The sequence below is a fragment of the Megalobrama amblycephala genome, linkage group LG5, assembly GCF_018812025.1.
Source record: "Megalobrama amblycephala isolate DHTTF-2021 linkage group LG5, ASM1881202v1, whole genome shotgun sequence".
Lineage (NCBI taxonomy): Eukaryota > Metazoa > Chordata > Actinopteri > Cypriniformes > Xenocyprididae > Megalobrama > Megalobrama amblycephala.
In genome coordinates this window covers 30,446,653-30,467,364 of record NC_063048.1, presented here as the reverse complement: position 1 = coordinate 30,467,364, position 20,712 = coordinate 30,446,653, and the positions used below count along the sequence as shown (strand labels likewise).

General features: G+C 35.6%; 1 protein-coding gene across 2 annotated transcripts in view; it reads right to left on the bottom strand.

The window, feature by feature from the left end:
* The window catches only part of adam12b (ADAM metallopeptidase domain 12b), a 125,137-nt gene that overhangs the window by 66,913 nt on the left and 37,512 nt on the right, over positions 1 to 20,712 (bottom strand). For both annotated transcript variants that reach the window (XM_048191792.1, XM_048191793.1), the window contains exons 4-5: positions 5,554 to 5,632; positions 2,443 to 2,519 (exon numbers count right to left, since the gene is read on the bottom strand). In XM_048191792.1, coding sequence (XP_048047749.1) covers positions 2,443 to 2,519; positions 5,554 to 5,632 — 156 coding nt within the window. The remainder of the gene's footprint in view (positions 1 to 2,442; positions 2,520 to 5,553; positions 5,633 to 20,712) is intronic.

The following is a 20,712-nucleotide window of genomic DNA, read 5'->3' as shown; positions in this document are numbered from 1 at the left end:
CATGATCTAACATACTGTGGATGCTAAATGACTTGCCTGAGGTAAATGTAATGCTACGTGAGATATTATTCTCAAGCTGTTATAGTGATGTTTTTCCACAGTTCAAATAGTGGTTGAGAGATTACACGTAAACATATCTATGCATAGATCGTCTGTTCTTCTTCTTCTGTGCTTTTTTCTGTTGTGACGGTTAGCAAACATTGTTGCATTACCCCACACGCACCCTTCTGGATTGCAGTGTGGATTGCCTGTGACTGACTGTATTCGTCATCTGACTGTATGCACCAAACCGTGACGTCTGTACCTTGACAGTTCGGAAAGGAGACATGTACCGTTACACCCCTACGTTATGCGCAACCTTTCAGCACTCTTAGCAAACATAAACGACGCTTACACTTAAGACCATGGACGTGCAGCAAGATCCTTAAAAACAGATCAAACACAACAAACACCTTTTATATAGACCCAGATTAAGACCTACATTTATGCGAGTCTGCACCGAGGGGAAATATTGAGGGACCAATATCATAGAGACTTAGCAGTGGGCTCATTTGACCTGGGTCAATAAGCAACCACTTAGCAATGCCCTTGTAACCAGAACACCATAGAAACAGCATGCAGTGGCAATCTCCTACTAACCAACCATAACGGCATAGGATTGTGTCGTTGGACAAGCATCACTTAGATTTCTTCAGAAAAAAAATGCAATTAATCTGAACAATTTTCTTGAGGTCAGGACACTTTATTCTCTAAGTGTGTATAACACTTAGATTAAGTAAAAGTGAGAAATAATGAAGCCTATTGAGGGCAGTTGTGGCCTAATGGTTGGACTTGTAACCTGAAGGTCACAGGTTTGAGTCTCAGGGGGTGCACTCATTACCCACAACTGAGGTGCCCTCGAGCAATTCCCCAATCGCTCTCTGGGCGCCACAGCAAAAAATGGCTGCCCACTGCTCTGGATGTGTGTGTGTTCAATACTCACTGCTGTGTGTGTGCACTTGGATGGGTAAAATGCAGAGCACAAATTCCAAGTATAGGACACCATACTTGGCTACGAATCACGTCACGTCACTCATTAAGTGATGAAGTAATATGAATAATATGAACTCCGATTGAGATCATATAATCTAATTCTAATATAATTATATTTTTATCAATACAATATCTTAGTAAAATTAAAAGCAGATGACCCTTCAACATCTAACAAGATCTACAGTCAATAAATCCGATTCTAATAAATTCAATTGTTTGTCTTTGTTCCATTGGGAAATGGGTGGATATGGATTTTTATACAGAATGGCACTGGGTTGTATAAAATGTATATTTCGCCACCCCGTTCTATAACTTATAACCCATTACTCACCAAATGTGTGAATTTACATTTGTGACAAAACTGATATCTTTAATAATATGGCCATGGGTGGAAAAAAATAAATTTTGAAAAATATCATTGAGAGATAATTGAATATGAAGGGAATATATTTAAGAGCCACAGTGCTGCAGAATTAGGTTGCGAGATGAAGAGTGAGTTTTCACTTTGCAATATAATAACAAGATATAACAGATGAAAATCTAGAGCCATACTGATAGTTCAAAACAGTGCTTTCAGAAGGAATGATAATTTGAATTATATCTGATGATACCCTCCTTGCAACTTATAACCAAGCTGCTAATACGAAACCCGAAAGTACTGAGCAGAGACAATTCAACAGGATTGCAATTTGATCTACAGTACTGCATATTTCAACATTTTCAGATGTAAAAAATTTCCATCTCACACCCCCACACTAGTGAGGATAAAAAGCCAGAGTCGCATTTACCTCGGCCTTGATTCACAGTAACCTTCTGTGTTCAGATATGGCCTTGATATCTGCCTACCTGTAGGTCTCTAGGCTTGTAATCATGAAGATAAAGTTAAGACTTTCAGAAGAATTGTTTGGTAATTACAAGCAGGAGACCTTGGGAACTTTGGTTTGCTTCAGTCAAAACACTGGGTTCATCTTTACCTATTCTGTCGTAAAAGCTGTGCATCTCTGAGAAATTTACTGTAGCAAAATGCTCCTTCTAATTACATTTAACGGCATAGCTGAAGTTTTTCATGACATATTAAATGCTTTCAGTCACTTTGTGTGCTTATCTTCAGGACAATGAAGCATGGGATGATACTAAAGCTTTTACTGATGTTTAATCTCACAGTTTTATAGTCTCTAAATGAACCTTCACATAGGAAGAGTTGTGAAGTTCACTGGAAACAATATCAAGGCAATCAATGTTTGACAACTTAGGGTTCATAATAGCTTTCCACACTGAAGCACACATGCTTTAAACTACTAGTTTAAGGAGTTCTAACGACTTTGAAAATTAGAACTCAATATGCTTAAAATGACTGCCTATAGTACATAATGGGATATAGGCATTATATGGTGGTGATACTGTGCTTACCTGATACCAGAGCATGTACTAAGGCTGACATCAGAATAAGCATATCCTTGGACTTCACCATGGTAATAGCAATTCATCTGCATTAAGGAAAAGGAAAATCCAGTTTAAAACATGTGTCAAGTTCTTGCTCTTTGCCTTCATGTTGGTTTCATACGGTTTTGGTAAACTTTTTATACATTTCATGAAAAGGTTTAATGTAATGGCTAAAATATCTTGTGGTGTGACAATCCAGTGAAAATGCATTTAAAATCCTTTTTTATTTTTATTTTTTAGAAATCACACTACATGGCATTTTACAATGAAATAGTCAAGTCAAGTCACCTTTATTTATATAGCGCTTTTTACAATGCAGATTGTGACAAAGCAGCTTTACATTGATAACTGGTATATAATTTTGGCTGCACAGCAGCTCTTAAACAATAGTGTCAATGCAGGCAGTTCAAAGCACTGTTGAAAATCAAATGTCAAGTGTCCTAAGCAAGCCAAAGGCGACAGCGGCAAGGAACCCAAACTCCAACAGGTGACATCAGGTGGCAAATAGGTGTTAAAATGGAGAAAAAAACCTTGCGAGAAACCAGGCTTAGTCGGGGGGCCAGTTCTCCTCTGGCGAACAGTGCTTTGTTACGATTCAGGTTGCTATCATAAGTCCGATAGGATCGCAACATTCAAAGTATTTATAACCTCGTATAACCTTGTCTTGTCACATAAAGGTCAAATTATTCATTGACCTTTTCACACAGTCATGAGGGTCTGCAGAGGTCTTCTCCATGATGTAATTTCCTGCTTTATATTCTACATCTTTCTGCATGTTGGTCTTGGCTTTTTTATCATTATGATATGGGACAATTGTATAACCCTGACATATTTTATTTTAGGTCCAAAAAATATCAAAACAAATCTGAATTCAGAAATTTTGTTCAACATAGAAGTCACTCTATGTATGAACTGCATTTTCTATGCATTTCTGAGTAATTGAATCCATGAATCTTGAGCACTGACCCACAAGCTAGAAGTTTAACTCGAAAACTTGAAAGTGGGGTTATTTCGGAAAACAGTTAGCCATAAAATAGGATCATTGACTTAATGGATCTGAGATCCCATTCAGGTGCAAGATTATAGCTGCGTCCCAATTCAGAGGCTGCATCCTTCGAAGGATGCAGCCTCTGAATCCCTCTGAGCCTTCGAAATGGGACAGCCTTCCTCGCGCCGCTCTGGCACAATTGGCCTTCGAAGGATACAACCTCTGAAATTGGGATGCAGTTAATATTGGTCCAATGAGATCATGTACCATAGCGCCACGTAGCAAAAGTCATATTTAAGAAGCTGTCTGCTGAAGAAAATCTGCTGCTCTATTTTATAGGGAAACTATTCTCTCCTGTTTTGGCTGGCACAAGCCCCCAAAGACCTTTCATTTGGAAATACCAATTGGTAGCCACAGGCTGGACCGGCTAACTGCCATCACTCACACAAATGTTCACACACACAAAACCATTCAAAAACACACCACTCTGTCAAAAGCAATCAACGCTTGATGGCACAAATCCTTCACATCAAAACATTCTTGTGGCTACCATTTCCACATCTTTAAGCTTTACCAGACCAAGAATAGCAGAGAATGTACCAGAAACAGCCTTAGATGGAGGATATCTAAACAGCTAGAGCTAAAAATGATGACTCACTAGCTAATGGCCCTGTTGAATAATACACTAGGCCAGCAAAGTGAAGTCTGAGACTTATATTAGTAAAAGAAGGTCATTTTTCTTTCATAATGTCCTGATTTTTTTTAAGGATCACCAGAGAAAATACTAAACTGCTTTTCTAGGTGTCTGCCTCGGATGACAGTTCACATATGTAGACTGTTTTAGTGGAAAAAAGTTGATAAAATCTTAATTTTCATACAACAGTTATTCAACCTAAATCATTTTATAATCTACCTCTTTCTGATTCAAAGCATTAATTCTGACTAAAGCAGTTTCTCATTATTATTAATTTCCCCCACAATCCTTGGCTTCTATTTATTTGGATATTATTTTCCATTTAAAATATAAGATTGTCAGTCAAGTATCTTATTTCCACTCGCACCAAAGCCTTGACAAACGGCTTTTACCTATTTTTGATGAACTAATGTTTTGGAAAAGCTTGATATTTTTTTTAGACCTCCTCAGCTTTGAAGACAAAAGATTGTTCATGGTTATTTGGACAGGCTTAAACGATTATAAATAAGAGCTAAATATGCCCAGCAGGAATAATATAGTCAAGCCTACACATGTGTGATTGGGAAGAGGGGGCTGGCAACATGTTGTCAAAGCTGTCAGTTACGGTTCTTAGCACTAGTCTAATTATAAAAGTACAAAAGACCCAGCAGACAATTTAAATCAGGCCTGACAATAATGTCAAGACGCTGTCCTTGTGTCAACATCACATCACAGCAAGATTAATCAGCTTTCTGGCAAGACGGCCAGTCAGAGAATGCCAGTGCACTAGCCAGTGCAGTTTAACTTTTGAAGATTTTTAAGCATTATATTTCACAACAATATAGGAATAGTTCACCCAAAATGATCCTCATCCTCATGTCTTTCATAAACTTGCACAATTTTCTTCCTTCCTTGTAACCCAAAATTAATTTTATTGTTGAATGTTTAAGCTGTTTTTTCGTAAGTTAATGGCGACTATAGCTATTTAGTAAGATTTTCAGTAAAAATTAGCCTACTTTTTCAGTCTCTTCCTTTTTTTTCATTTCAGTCTGTTCCTTTCATAAAGCTACCGTATGAATTCAGAAGACTTAGATAGTGCTTAAGCATTATGGACCACTTTTGTGATACTTTTTCAATACTTTATTGTCTGTGATGACCTTGGTTCCCATCCACTTTCAGTGTATAGAAAAGAACAGTTTGGACTTTTGACTAAACGTCTCTCTTTTTGCTCTGCAGAGTAAAGAAATAATTTTCATTTTTGAGTGAACTAACCCAGAAAAGTACATGCAAATGTATTACAAGTTGGTCTGATTTCCTCGCATAGTATTTAAAATGGGCCAACAATTAAGAGCCAATGCAATATCTTCCTGGGGTGTGTGTGCCAAAAGATAAATGTGTGTGAGACTGTTTGACGTACCGTAGAGTTGTGAGTGCTGGAAACAGTTTGTCCATCTTCCCTGTAATGCGTCTCAGTATAATGGCTGGCGAACAGGCCGCTAGAAGAGAAAACACACACACAAAATCTATTCAGTATTGCATTAGCCTCTTCTTCTCCCAAAAAGCCACTATTTTTAAAGATAAAATTTATATCAAGTTTGTATTTTAGTAGCCCTTACAAAAATAAGTATACTTCAAGTTAATTTTATTAAGTATACTTAAAGGGTTAGTTCACCCAAAAATGAAAATTCTGTCATTTATTACTTACCCTCATGCCGTTCCACACCCGTAAGACCTTTGTTCATCTTCAGAACACAAATTAAGATATTTTAGTTGAAATCCGATGGCTCCGTGAGGCCTGCATAGGGAGCAATGGACACTTCCTCTCTCAAGATCCATAAAGGTACTAAAACATATTTAAATCGGTTCATGTGAGTACAGTGGTTCAATATTAATATTATAAAGAGACGAGAATATTTTTGGAGCGCCAAAAAAAAAACGAAATAACGACTTATTTAGTGATGGCCGATTTCAAAACAATGCATCAGGAAGCATCGGAGCATTGTGAATCAGCGTGTCGAATCTGCTGTTCAGAGCGTCAAAGTCACGCGATTTCAGCCGTTGGCAGTTTGACACTCGATCTGAATCATGATTCGACACGCTGATTCGTTTATGCTCCGATGCTTCATGAAGCAGTGTTTTGAAATCGGCCATCACTAAATAAGTCGTTATTTAGTTTTTTTTTTGGCGCTCCAAAAATATTCTCGTCGCTTTATAATATTAATATTGAACCACTGTACTCACATGAACCGATTTAAATATGTTTTTAGTACCTTTATGGATCTTGAGAGAGGAAGTGTCCATTGCTCCCTATGCAGGCCTCACGGAGCCATCGGATTTCAACTAAAATATCTTAATTTGTGTTCTGAAGATGAACAAAGGTCTTACGGGTGTGGAACGGCATGAGGGTAAGTAATAAATGACAGAATTTTCATTTTTGGGTGAACTAACCCTTTAAGTTCAAGTATATTTTTAAATAGAATTTATGTAGTAAGCATTAGGGATGGGAAGATTAACCGATATGTATCGATACACGGTCATGTGCGTGCACGATGCGAGTGCATCGGTAGAGCAGAAGAGGATGAATGAAATTTTGGAAGCAAATCGAGATGCATCGGTTTTTCCGAGATACAGCTTATCCTTTTAATACAGAATGTATTTCTTTATTTATTAACAAGTGTTGTCAACCTGTTTTTTGAGCATAATTTAATCGACCTACATAAAGTAGGCCTAAGCAACGGACTTGCGGATGTGTGTACACTACAACTCAATGTATCAGCTGCGCGGATGAAGCCAGTGATGCGCCCAAAGGTAGTTGTCAGGAAGCGCGAGGAGTAAGCAAAACAAACATGTCAGACGCCGAGATAATTTATCCTCCACTGAATTTTAAATCTAAAGTTTGGGAACACTGTCGATTTTACAAGAAAGACGGACGACTTGACAAGACAGATGTAATTTGTAAAATGTGCCGCGCATCTGTAAAATACACGGGCAGTACGACTAATCTGATATCTCACTTGAAAAGCCAGTTTGTAAAAAAGTATTGGTTTTACTTGGTTAATAAATAACCAAACTAATTCAATGGCACCGCATCCTCTTTCACATCACCACATAAACTTGATCTAATTAGCTAGTGCTGAATTATCGCATCGTATCGTGATATGGGTATGCGAATCGTATCGTATTGTATCGCAAAATGCCACACATGTATCGTTAATATATCGGATCGGATACTTTGTATCGAGATTATTATACCTTAGATGCCCAACCCTAGTAAGCATACTAAATATCAATGCACTACTTGTAAGTCTACTGTTTCAGTACTACTTGGGACTATATACTGCTTTTAAGTATACTTTAAGTGTAATAGTAGTAAACTTTGAGTACACTACTAGTTTACAACTTAGTTTTTTGTTTGTATTGTAACTATACTGCAACTACTTTTAGTTTATGAAAGTAAACTTTGAAGTACACTCTTAGCAAACTACTAATAGACTAGTTTATACTTGAAATATACCTTTAACTCTTTCTATTTTATTCTAGCTTCAAGCATCCTTTTTTATCAACACTTGAATGTGGGTAAGTTTCGTTTTAAAAAGAAATATTTTAAACAAAAAGCTGAGAAAATCACATTTTTGTCAAAGACACATCCAGATGGGATTCAGAATTATGATCAAAACACAGATGGAGTAAACGGAGTCCATCAACACCCCCAAAGCTTCACAGTCAGTAACCCTTCCTGGGTCGACATTTCATTCGGTAACGTTAGGCAGTTCTGAACTTGCAGTATATGCTGTTTAATGTTTGATGATCATGTTATTTTACATTTGCGTATAAGCAATCTTCTGTTTTTGCTGCTTCTTTAACTGTGTTTTGATCCGAAGATTCTGTACTCTTTCAGAAGATGCTCAATAGCACCCTCTACCATATCAGTGAAAACATGGATAGCTGGAAAATACCAATAATTCAGTAAATGTTAGGGAAAGAGTAGATTTGAAATAAATTTCTATGTACACTACCAGTGGACTAACCTACACAAAAATGTAGATACTTAGAATTAGGAAAATATCTGTTTTCTTTATAAATCAATATTTTCAAACAATGTAAGTTTATAAGACAGTATGTAAAACTATACGAAAAAAAGTACTTAATAGGCTACTCAATCAAAAGAGTAAACACAACTACAAGCCAAGTATACTTAATTATACTTTTAAGCATGTATCGATCAAAACATTGAGTATAGGCCAAATACTTCGACTTTTCTGTCAGTATAAGTCAAGACTCAAGTATACGCTACTTGAGCGTAATTTTAAGTACCACAACACATTCCTTGTGTGTTTGTGCTCACTTGGCGAATAAAGCTCATTCTGATTCTGAAGTATATTTCTGAGAAGTACAAAAAAGTAGACTGAAAGTATACTTTCTTATTTTTATTTTTAAAGTAGTATGATAATAGCATACTTGAATAAACTTATTTTTTTTGTAAAGGAGTAAATGAAATGAAATTCTGAAACATGATATTAAAAAGCCATTTTAGACATTTTAAAGCACTGTTACATTTCACTACCACATCCTAACCAAACTCATCTTGTTTAACGCCCCAAATTTGCAGAGCAGATTATGGAAGTGTGTCAGACAGTAAGGGGAGAGTAAACTTGCTTTTTGGAGATGCACAAAAAAGTGGGGCACCGTATGTGTTGTGATTACTGGAAATGATCAACAGACCCACCAGATCAAATGATGACCCACCTAAACATATGGCCAAAAATACAATAGGATCCAAAATTCTATATTTAGATAGGGTCAGGAGATAGAACAGTTTGTACAGTATAAAAATCATTATGTCTATGGAAAGTCCCCATAAAACATGGAACCCAGGATGTGCGTGTCAAACTCAGCTCAGACATTGTTGAAAGAGACTAGAGTGATATGTGACATGATGCTGACATGATGAAATCCAAATGTAATCACCTCAACAACATAAGCAGAAGCTCTTGAAGGGCCAGAATATATGTGTGCGCGTATGTGTGTGCGTGCACGTTTTTGTGATTTATGAGGAATTTTTTTAAAATAGCTTCAAAACATACTAAACAATGTTTTATTAAAAATGCAGACAGTTTTCTGTAATAAGTAGGTTTAGGGGTAGGGGTAGTGTAGGGGGGTAGAATGTACAGTTTGTACAGTATAAAAACCATTATGTCTATGGAATGTCCTCACTAAGATAGCAAAACAAACCTGTGTGTGTGTGTCTGCAGTGTTCCATATTCTGAAATGTAAGCTAAATGTAAGCTAAATTTAAATAAGCTATCCTACTTTAAATTATATACAAAAATGGAGCAGCAGCATAGACAAAAAAAAAAAAAAAAAAAAAAAACAGTATAAAAAAAAACGTTATTTGTAGCCCAATTTAAGTGTTTTCAGCATGTTTTACTTTTTAAAAATCAAGTTAATAACAATTCAGCTGACTAAAACCTAAAAAAACAAAATAATTGGGTATTATTTTTAATTTAAAGCACTGTTTCTAACTCTGAGGAAATGTTACAGAAGCATATTATTATTATTAAACACACACACACACACACACACACACACACACACACACACACACACACACACACACACACACACACACACACACCTTGATAGACCTCGAACTCCTCATATTTCTCCTTTGGGGTTATGTACAGCATAATTATACCCTTGTATACATACACATTCATCAAATGAACATCAGGATATGAAAATAGATCCATTGTTTGTATTCTCAGGGCAAAACATGATTTTGGATTCGTCTCATGAACCTGCCTGGCTTTAGACCTTGGGCTAACGTATTAGTAAAACACACCAGCTCAGCTCCCTCAAGTACTGCCTCCATGGTCGCTGTGAGAGCCATTTTTGGTTTAATGTCATTAGGCCATCCTACAATAATGACAGCACTCCAGTCCAATTCCCATTCTCCTCGATTTGATCCACATGCCAGTGGAGGAATAGTTCGTTGTTTTGGAAGGAACTTCAAAGCCTCTAGTCGAAAGGCTTTGATGTTCTCAGGGATGAACTGGTGTGACAGCCATCCGAATCCGAATCCCAAACGTGGCGTGACTCCCTCAGTGCTACAGAGCGATGAGCAAGGGAATGTGGGAGTTCGTCCACAGGGAAGTGTGAATAATAAAAGGATCGCTGAACATGGTGTAATATGCCAATTAGGGTGGTTACAAAAGAAAAAGTCCACTAAGGGCTCGAGTATGAAACCGGCCTCGAGCGATCTACACCATGTTCGGAAGTTGTAGGGCTTGTAAAAGGCCAATGATAACTAAAAAATTACATGAAAAGAGATGTTAAAAAATAAAACATTGGTTCAACAAAAAAAATATGTTAATGTCTTCCACTAGAATTTTTAACTTAAGCCAATTGGGAGAATTACATTAATTCAAAGCAATATTTTGAGCTGATCCAACATAATGTAAGGTGAAGACGTTTTTTGCCACAATAAAAACACATTTCTAAGAAACATGAACTTAATAATTGTCAACATGAATGCAACTATTTAAGTTGATCCAACATAATGTTTTAAGTAAGGTGAAGACAGTTTTTTGCCACAATAAAACGCATTTCTAAGTAACATGAACTTAAAAATTGTCAACATGAATGCAACTATTTAAGCTGATCCAACATAATGTTTTAAGTAAGGTGAAGACGCTTTTTGGACACAATAAAAACACATTTCTAAGTAACATGAACTTAATAATTGTCAACATGAAAGCAACTATTTAAGTTGATCCAACATAATGTTTTAAGTAAGGTGAAGACGCTTTTTGGACACAATAAAACGCATTTCTAAGTAACATGAACTTAAAAATTGTCAACATGAATGCAACTATTTAAGTTGATCCAACATAATGTTTTAAGTAAGGTGAAGACGCTTTTTGGACACAATAAAAACACATTTCTAAGTAACATGAACTTAATAATTGTCAACATGAATGCAACTATTTAAGTTGATCCAACATAATGTTTTAAGTAAGGTGAAGACGCTTTTTTGGACACAATAAAATGCATTTCTAAGTAACATGAACTTAATAATTGTCAACATGAAAGCAACTATTTAAGTTGATCCAACATAATGTTTTAAGTAAGGTGAAGACACTTTTTGGACACAATAAAACGCATTTCTAAGTAACATGAACTTAAAAATTGTCAACATGAATGCAACTATTTAAGTTGATCCAACATAATGTTTTAAGTAAGGTGAAGACAGTTTTTGGACACAATAAAACGCATTTCTAAGTAACATGAACTTACCAAGCACCGCTTGTCACCATGATGGTAAATCTCCAAAAACCCACATTAACAGAAACTCTTCTAAATTAGCATAACAAAACACTAATTACTGCTAAATCTCCCTTACCATTAATCTTGTGCAAAAAACATTATATAACATTTACTCTCCCTTTCAAGTGCCATGGGCAAAGCATGATGGGAAATATAAATCCCAGCCCAGTTTCACTTAACTTAAGTTCGTCTAAATGAAAAGAAGTGTTCATACAACTCAAAACAATGACACACGTTTACACGTCATCAGATTGTATTTTACATTAACAGAACTTAAAATAAATACATTTTTGATTAACTGAAAATGTTAAACTATGACAAGTCATGATAGTATATCGAATCAATAGGCATAATTTGTGTGTCATCCAAGCTCAATAAAATAACAATTACAAGTAAAAAGTCTAACAGCATTTCAGAACTTGATTTTTTATTTTATATATATTTAAGTAATGACTAAAGGTCCCCTGAATTAGTTTTTAGAGTGCATGCAGAATTCCGAATGGAAGCTTGTTTACACCAAAAAAAGTCAAAGGTAATTGTGAGATGAGGTTTAAAAAAGGGCTGCAGAGTTTGGGGTATAGCTCTACACTGTAAATAATAATTTTCATGATTTGTTATCACAACATTTTTTCTTTTGTCAAATCAACTTAAATTAATGTGGTTCAAATAATTTAATATTTTGAGTTTCTGTTGATTAAACCATTCGCCTTCATTGTATCAACTAAAAATTTTTATTTCAATGAACTCACAATTTTTAGGAAACTTACTTTAAGTCAAACTGACAAAAATTTTTTACAGTGTAGTTTAAAATAAGAAATACGGTCACACTGTAAGAAATAAGCCTTCACTTGACTTTTTGTATTCTATTTTATCATTAATAGCGTTTCCTTGTTTTGATACACATTTTTTTGTACATTTTTTACATCACAATTACAAGAAACAAAGTTGCAATTGTGATATAAAGTTGCTTTGTGAGATACAAAGTAAAATTTTAAGATATAAAGTTGCAATTCCGAAAAGCAAAGTTGCAATTGCAATAAAGTCGCTTTGTGAGATATAAAGTAATACTGGAAGATATAAAGTCAATTACCTTTTTTTTCTTTTTTTTTTCTAACACTAGCATAAACAGGCTTCCATAATTAACTTCATGCACCACACTTCTGTTTAAGTTGTCCGTTTTGCCTGAAGACATTCATGTTGTAATGCATTCAGAGTGTGGCGAGTTAATAAGGAATATAAAAACATACGGGATAGCTCCTTGCCATTAACTTTTACAGTTACTATTTTAATATTTGATGTTGTGAACCATTTTGATGTCTTAAAGTAGGTAATGGCTGTCGTCCCATTAACTCTGACTACAAGCTTCCTCAGTAAGCACAGGCACAGTGATCCACAAAAGGGTCTTTGATGGAGGGCAAAATGAACTTTCCCACAGACGGCATTGTAAGCACTTCAGTACTTATAAAGACATCCACTAACAAACCAGCAGACAAGTGCAACTTCTAAAAAGGCCAGAAAGCTATGCGTGTGCGCGTGTGTGAAGTCGATCTTGATTTAGTGTCTTGAGATATGAAACACTGAGCTTCTCTAATCCTCTACTCAATCTCCTTGAAATCCCGGCCCAGAACATACAGAGGATGGGTGAAGAGGTGAAACACACTCGGAGGAATCGAAAAAAGACAGTACTTGCTCCACTAAGTTAAATGATTTTGTAGCCTACAGTTTATATATATATACACACACATTTATACCATTTAAAAGTGTGGGACCAGCAGTTTATTTATTTATTTTTTTAAATTAATATCATTCAGCAAGGATGCATTAAAAAATATTTTAAATAAATGCTGAAATTTCTATACATCAAATAAATCCTAATAAAATGTATCACAGCTTCCACAAAAATATTATGTAGCACAACTATTTTTAACATTGATAATAATAAAAGTTTTGTGGACGCCAAATCTGCATATCAGAATAATTTCTGAAGGATCATCTGACACTAAAGTAATGATGCTGAAAATTCAGCTTTAACATCACAGGAATAAGTTACATTTTAAAGTGCATTAAAATATAAAATAGTTATTTTAAATTGTAATATTTCATAATATTACTGCATTTTTGATCAAATAAACAGCCTTGATGAGCACAAGAGGCTTCTTTCAAAACATTTTATCAAGGTATATCAAGTTCATTCAAGTTCAAGTTCATTTATTTATAAAGCACATTTAAAAAGCAGCCACAAGACTGACCAAAGTGCTGTACATTAAAATCAAACCATAAACACATAAAACAGAAAGAATAAAACTATAAAAAAATATATATATCACGGCTCCGTGGAATACTTTCCTCTGATTGGTCAACGGACCCTTTTCACAGACTGTAATGATGCATTTTAACGGTCATCAATATCCTAAATCCTGCAAAGTTTTTTATATTTTCATTTTTTAAAAATGTATGTAGATTTATAACACTATACTTAATATTGTATTACCTTGGGAGTGAAGGTAAAAAGACATCTTTCTCTCTTCTGACTGCTGTTATTAAACGCTCTATTTTTTTCCTCTTTTTGAAAGTTCTGAAAACACTACTGTGGAGTTTTTCTTTTGCTATTTGAGCAAATGGAAACACAAAAAATATTTTTATTGTATTCTCTCATTCACCGCTATAGAATTTTACCCAACTATGACGACTTCCGCTTCTGAGAAACCGGGAAATGTGAAAAGGGTCTATCACGGTTATCCGGGTTACTCGTCTGGGTAACTGAAGTCTGCAGCATTATATGCTTGCTAGGAACGTTTTTTTCTTTGTCGAAGTTTTGCTTTTGGTGAGCTAATAAAATATTAAAATTCAGTCAAATCAATATTTTATGTACAGTTATTTCATTATCCATACCAATAAATACCAATATGTAAGTATCACTGCAGTTTCCAAAAGAAATGAACACTAGAGGCAGTAAAACAAAGCACTTTAAAGGTGCCCTAGAACCAGTTTTTAAAAGATATAATATAAGTCTAAGGTGTCCCCTGAATGTGTCTGTGAAGTTTCAGCTCAAAATACCCCATAGATTTTTTTTAATTATTTTTTTTAACTGCCTATTTTGGGGCATCATTAACTATTCATCAATTCAGGTTGCGGCCCCTTTAAATCGCACGCTCCCTGCCTCCCGAGCTCTCGACTATAATACAGTGCATTTACAAAGTTCACACAGCTAATATAACCCTCAAATGGATCTTTACAAGATGTTCGTCATGCATACTGCATGCATGCGTCGGATCATGTGAGTATAGTATTTATTTGGATGTTTACATTTGATGTGCTCCGTGGTTAACGGGCTAAAGCTAACATTACACACTGTTGGAGAGATTTATAAAGAATGAAGTGTTTAATAATGAAAATAGCGACGGCTCTCGTCTCCGTGAATACAGTAAGAAACGATGGTAACTTTAACCACATTTAACAGTACATTAGCAACATGCTAACGAAACATTTAGAAAGACAATTTACAAATATCACTAAAAATATCATGTAATCATGGATCATGTCAGTTATTATCGCTCCATCTGCCATTTTTTGCTGTTGTCCTTGCTTGCTTACCTAGTCTGATGATTCAGCTGTGCACAGATCCAGACGTTAATACTGGCTGCCCTTGTCTAATGCTTGAACATGAGCTGGCATATGCAAATATTGGGGGCGTACATATTAATGATCCCGACTGTTACGTAACAGTCGGTGTTATGTTGAGATTCGCCTGTTCTTCGGAGGTCTTTTAAACAAATGAGATTTATATAAGGAGGAGGAAACAATGGAGTTTGAGACTCACTGTATGTCATTTCCATGTACTGAACTCTTGTTATTCAACTATGCCAAGGTAAATTCAATTTTTGATTCTAGGGCACCTTTAAATCGTTTTCATACACAGTTATGATTACTGGGTCAGGTATGGATTAATAAAGACTTGTTTTTTGTCTCCTTGCACAATATTATGTTATGATCTCAAAACGCTTTTACCAAAGTGCATGATTTGTAAACAAATTAATTTTGGACTTTGCATCGCTTAACCAGCTCCATACGTTTCGCTTTTCTGACAAAAAGAGTTTGCTCTGTACTTAGGATGTGTAAAAAACAACAAAAAGCTGAGAAAATCATGTACGAATCGAATCCCGTGAAAGACGAGTCATGGTAAAAGAGCTCAAAGATGAGAGATCAAAAACAAGCTAAAATGGCATGTTTACAAATGCTTTTTATGGAGCTACGTATTTTTATGCAAAAAATGTCCTCACAGGTATGTTTTTCTAATGAGACTGGGCTCTAATTATGTCATCCAGTATCATGGACTCGCACTCTTTTTCATACAAACGCAGCTGCTGCCATTTTGCAATTGTTTTGTACACTGTAATGGATTACAAGATAACAAACGGGTATGATTTTAAAACAGTTTCATCTCAGATCAATATCTCTTATCCCCATAATTAATTATGTGTGATTCTGGAGAAATGCTGTTTAAGAAGTGGCTAGTTTGAACTTGCCGCGCTAGCAACTGCTCGCTCTGCAAAAGCTTTGCGTCGGGGTCCTGATCACCCTGTCGGGGGTTTATTCTGAGATAACAACTGACTGGATGTACATTATCCCTTACATATATCACATTCTGCCACAGATTTATAACGGGTACAATTACTGCACTGACCAACTCTTGCATACACAGCATGTTTATTTATTTCCTCAGAGTTTAGATACATCAAACACTCATTATAAGACCACCTCAGGAGGCTTTATTTTAGAAGCTAATTCATTCTGAGGAAAGTAAATAAATGAAGAGTAATACAAAATGCATCCATGTATAATTAATCTGTATATACAACATCGCCCATTATGACAGAAATCAATAACCATCGATCCCTGAAATTTCACAGCCTGCTGACTTCCATTATATGTAGATAACAATTTAATTACAGGGTTGTTCGCAGACTCAGGTTAATAGTGATAAATGCACTTGTTCATTAGACACTGTAAAGAAAGATTAATCACTCCATCTTCCTTTTCTCACCAGGTTACAGTGACCTTTGATAGAGAAAAGACCACAGGCTTTTTTGTGACAGCAGAACAGTGACAAAAGATGGATGTAAAATAAGGGTCCTGAAGTAAAAACAGTTGAGAACCAGGCCTGTGCCAATTTATTAGCTGTAATACACAATGGTTGTGTCATGTTTTGCCACAATCTGTGCCATGTAAATAGCACAATACAGAGATGATACCTAATGGTAATGTCAGGAGTTGCATGTATACTGAAAACCAAGGATGATGCATGACCATAGACTGTAAAAAAATATGGACGTAGTGTCCGTGACGTCACCCATAGAGTACTGAACAGCAGTTTTGAAGCGAAAATGAGGCCGCTGCCATCTTAGCTGCGCGTCACCGCACGTCACTCCCGGATAACTGAAAATGGGCAAAAAGGCGGGACGTAGTAGTAGTCCATGTGACTGGTTGCTGAAACCACGCCCGCCTAGCTCGATGTGACCATGTTGACAGGAGCTATTTATCTTACTATCTAAAATATTAATAAAGATAACAAGCTATATCATTAGAAAGTTCTAAAGGTTTACTGTCAATCTATGGTGTGTTTTTTTTTTTTTTTTTTTAAATAAGATATAGATGCTCCAACACCAGTAATTAATTTGTGTGGGGTGTGCAAATAAAAACACGAAAAATCAAACGGACTTAATACCTTTATAATGAAATAGAGATCACGAGATGAATCCAATCCGTGGCACTTGGGTAAAATGTCCATTGCAAAACAAAAAACAGTACTTTCTGTCCACGAAAGCGTTAAATCCATGAAATATTGATATATTATCCATTGTTTACATCACATTTCTTCTGAATGATCTCCTCTCCATCATCGGTCTTCAAGAAATAATGCAATCTGAGCAGCGTTTATGTTGTAACTGTCTGTGATCATATACAGTATATCTCACAAACAAATGAGCTCGTGTCCAAAGTATAATTTTTTTCAAAATAGTGCAGCAGTTTTAGTTATAATATCCAAGCAGTGCTGTCTGAGTTTTATATCCTCCTGCTATTGTCATTGTAGTAAATCTCAGGAACTTTTAGCCAATGCCACGATCCAACAACATGTGTGTTTATCTTCCGCATGCGAGCACATGTACACAGACACATATCAGTCTCTATTAATGCAGCAAGCCGTATTTTATAATTGTATTAAAAAAAAGAGAGAAAAAAGCACAAATATGGCTGAGATGCCAAATTCAGCGGCTGAAATTAGCTGCTGAGGTGACATGACGGCTCGCAGACAGCAGCGGCATACTTGTCACTCAAGTGACCACGCCCTTAATTATGCAGAACTTTAAGGCTTAGTATAATTTAAATGGATTAGTTAAAAAAAAAAAATTCACCCCCCTCAGAGTTGTCATGAAGGGCAAAATTAGCAGTATAGACCAAAACCACAATTTGAACCAGACTGTAAACATGTTTTTTTTCTGCTGTAAACTTGGCCTTTTTAACATGGGTCTCTATTATTGGCCCTTTTGCAGCCTGTCCCTAGCGGCCAGTCGATGAATCGCAGTTTCAGTCACTTCCGTATTGGCTTCACGAGAAACTGGGGGAGGTTGGCACTTGTGCATGACACAGAATGATTATAAGACTTTTTAATAAACAGCAACCAGAAAGCTTTACACACAGGAACGTAACTTTAACACAAGACATTGAACTCAAAAGGACTGAAGGCACACAGAGGATGATGATTAACAGAACAGATAACAGGTGTGGACTAATTAGAAAGCATGAAAACAAATGAATGACTAGAACTCAGACAAATGGTGACAATGAAAACTGAGGGTATGTTTACATGAAAACGATGTGCTAATTAAAAACGGAAATGTTTTTCCTTTGCTTTTTCACGTACAGGTGAGAACATTATAAAAACGATCCCTGTTCACAAGGATCTGCAAAAACTACTAAAAACGCTGCATTATTCATGCCAGGCCAGTAGTTGGTGATTCCACTTTGTAAAGAAACACTACGTGCCTATAAACTGAACATGTAATACGCATGCGCATGACGTCACCGTTTTCATAAATTCATGTTTTTGTTGTTTACATGGAGATGATAAGGGTATAATTTTCAAAAACATGCACTTTTTTTAAAAGCTTGCATTTTCAGGCCACCAAAACGACGTTCCTTTGTAAATGACACATAAAAAGTTTTCCATTTTGAAAACGTGTCGTGTAAACGACCTCTCAGACTAGGAACAAAACAAGACAGTGAAACAGAACATGACTGTGACATGTAATACTATTTTGATCTTACTATTCACATTACATTTTATATACAAATTGCCATGGAATATCCCCGTGGTACAAAAATACAATGGCACACATTCAAGAAAACATAGAAATTGTCCAAAATTCACATTATTTTTGGTCCGTTTTTTATTAGTGAAGCTCAGACCTCATACTCTTTAACCCATCTATTCTATTTGGCTGTTAATTGACTCCAAATCGGACTAATATGGTTTTAACAGCCAGGGGGGAAAATCAGCTCTGAAACGTTTAAGGCGAAGCGTGAAGTCTCGCTGGAGGAGAAAGTGCAAGAGGTCTTGAACATCATTTGGCCCTTTTAATTAGATAGTTCATTGCTCTACTGGAAATTAAAAGTGCCCATTACGACGCTTTCTGACACTAACAGGCTCTAAAATGGACACATAAGTGACAACTGTAGCAGAGACTGAAATAGTGTGAATGAAGACATTTTTTAAAGCACTATTTTTGACTTGATGTGGCATTTTGAAAAAAAAAAAAAAACATGACGCATGTGGTGTAAGATGCTGAAAAAGTAGCGAGACCTAGTTTTCTTTTGCTTTTTCTCTCCATCTTACCATTTGAGGTGGTAATCTTATTTATTTTCTTGTTTAGTTTCTCTCTCTCTCTCTGTCTCTCCCATTGGATTGAAACATGTTACCAAAGCAGACACCAACACTGAAGAAACTAAACCATCTCTCTCCCCTCTCTCTCTAAAACACACACACACACACAAAAGGCTGGTCTGAAGGTCTAATTGTATTTCCATACATTGCTGTGTCTCCAATTGATTTAACTTTCCACACAGATTCACAACCTTAGATTCACATAATGGGATGAGATGGGGGATGGTTGAGGATGAAGGACAAGATGAAATCCTCCAGGCTAAAGAGATATTTTTCTATATTCTCACTGTATGGGTGCAGTAAGAAATGTCTGCGAGAGTCAGACCAGCTTATATTTAACACAAACACACGCAGATGTAACAGTTATTGTTAAAGCATGCAAGTAATTAAACCCTTGTTTATATGTTTAAATATGTTTAACGTTATTTTTAAACAGCATTAACACATTTATTCAATTCGACAATATAACAGTTACAGTAAATGGTGGACAAAGACACTTTTATGGGTAATTTATTTATAAATCAAACCTAGACAGGACATTTAATAAAAGAAAAGTCATTTGTCAGTAAGGTACTATGTTCAATACCTAAAACAATCCAAGTGTGCCATCATCATCATTCTTATCAAACATCCCTACACTGCAAAAAATAAATAAATAAATAAAAATCACTTTCTTAATCAGTATTTCTGTCTTGTTTTCCAGGCTTTTCAGAGAATGTTTTTTTTTTCTTGTTTTAAGCACAAATATAATCAAATTTAATTATGCTTATGCACAAAACAAGAAAAAAATGTCAATGGGATAAGTTAATTAAAGATATAGTCTCTAAACAATCATATCCTGTTGTATTTTTCATAAAACACAGCAAAAAGTACTAATTAAGAACTTTTTTAATTTGTATTTTCTCTTTCTTTCTCACTCATTTTGTGAACAATGAACTCAGTGGCGTCTGTCATCTGTTTAACTCTGTATGTGTAAAGATCTCAGGAAAGGCCAGCTCCTTTGGTCTGTTTTCAGGCTCTAGAGTGTTTCAACATGTGAGTGAAGATCCGTCTTTGTATTTGTTTGTGTGTGTGTCTGTGGAGAATTAATTAAAAAATAAACCAGTATGGTGCAGTTGTCCCTAAAGAACACACCATCCTGTCATCCATGAAGCATGAGTGTATGTCTTTGTTCATACAACATACTGCAAATTTGGTTTTCAAATCCAGTGAATAACGTTAACTTATTAATAATGTTAACTTTCATTTCGGATGTGACTTTCATTTTGCAACAGTTGCTGATGCCAAAAGAATCAATAATGCTGATGA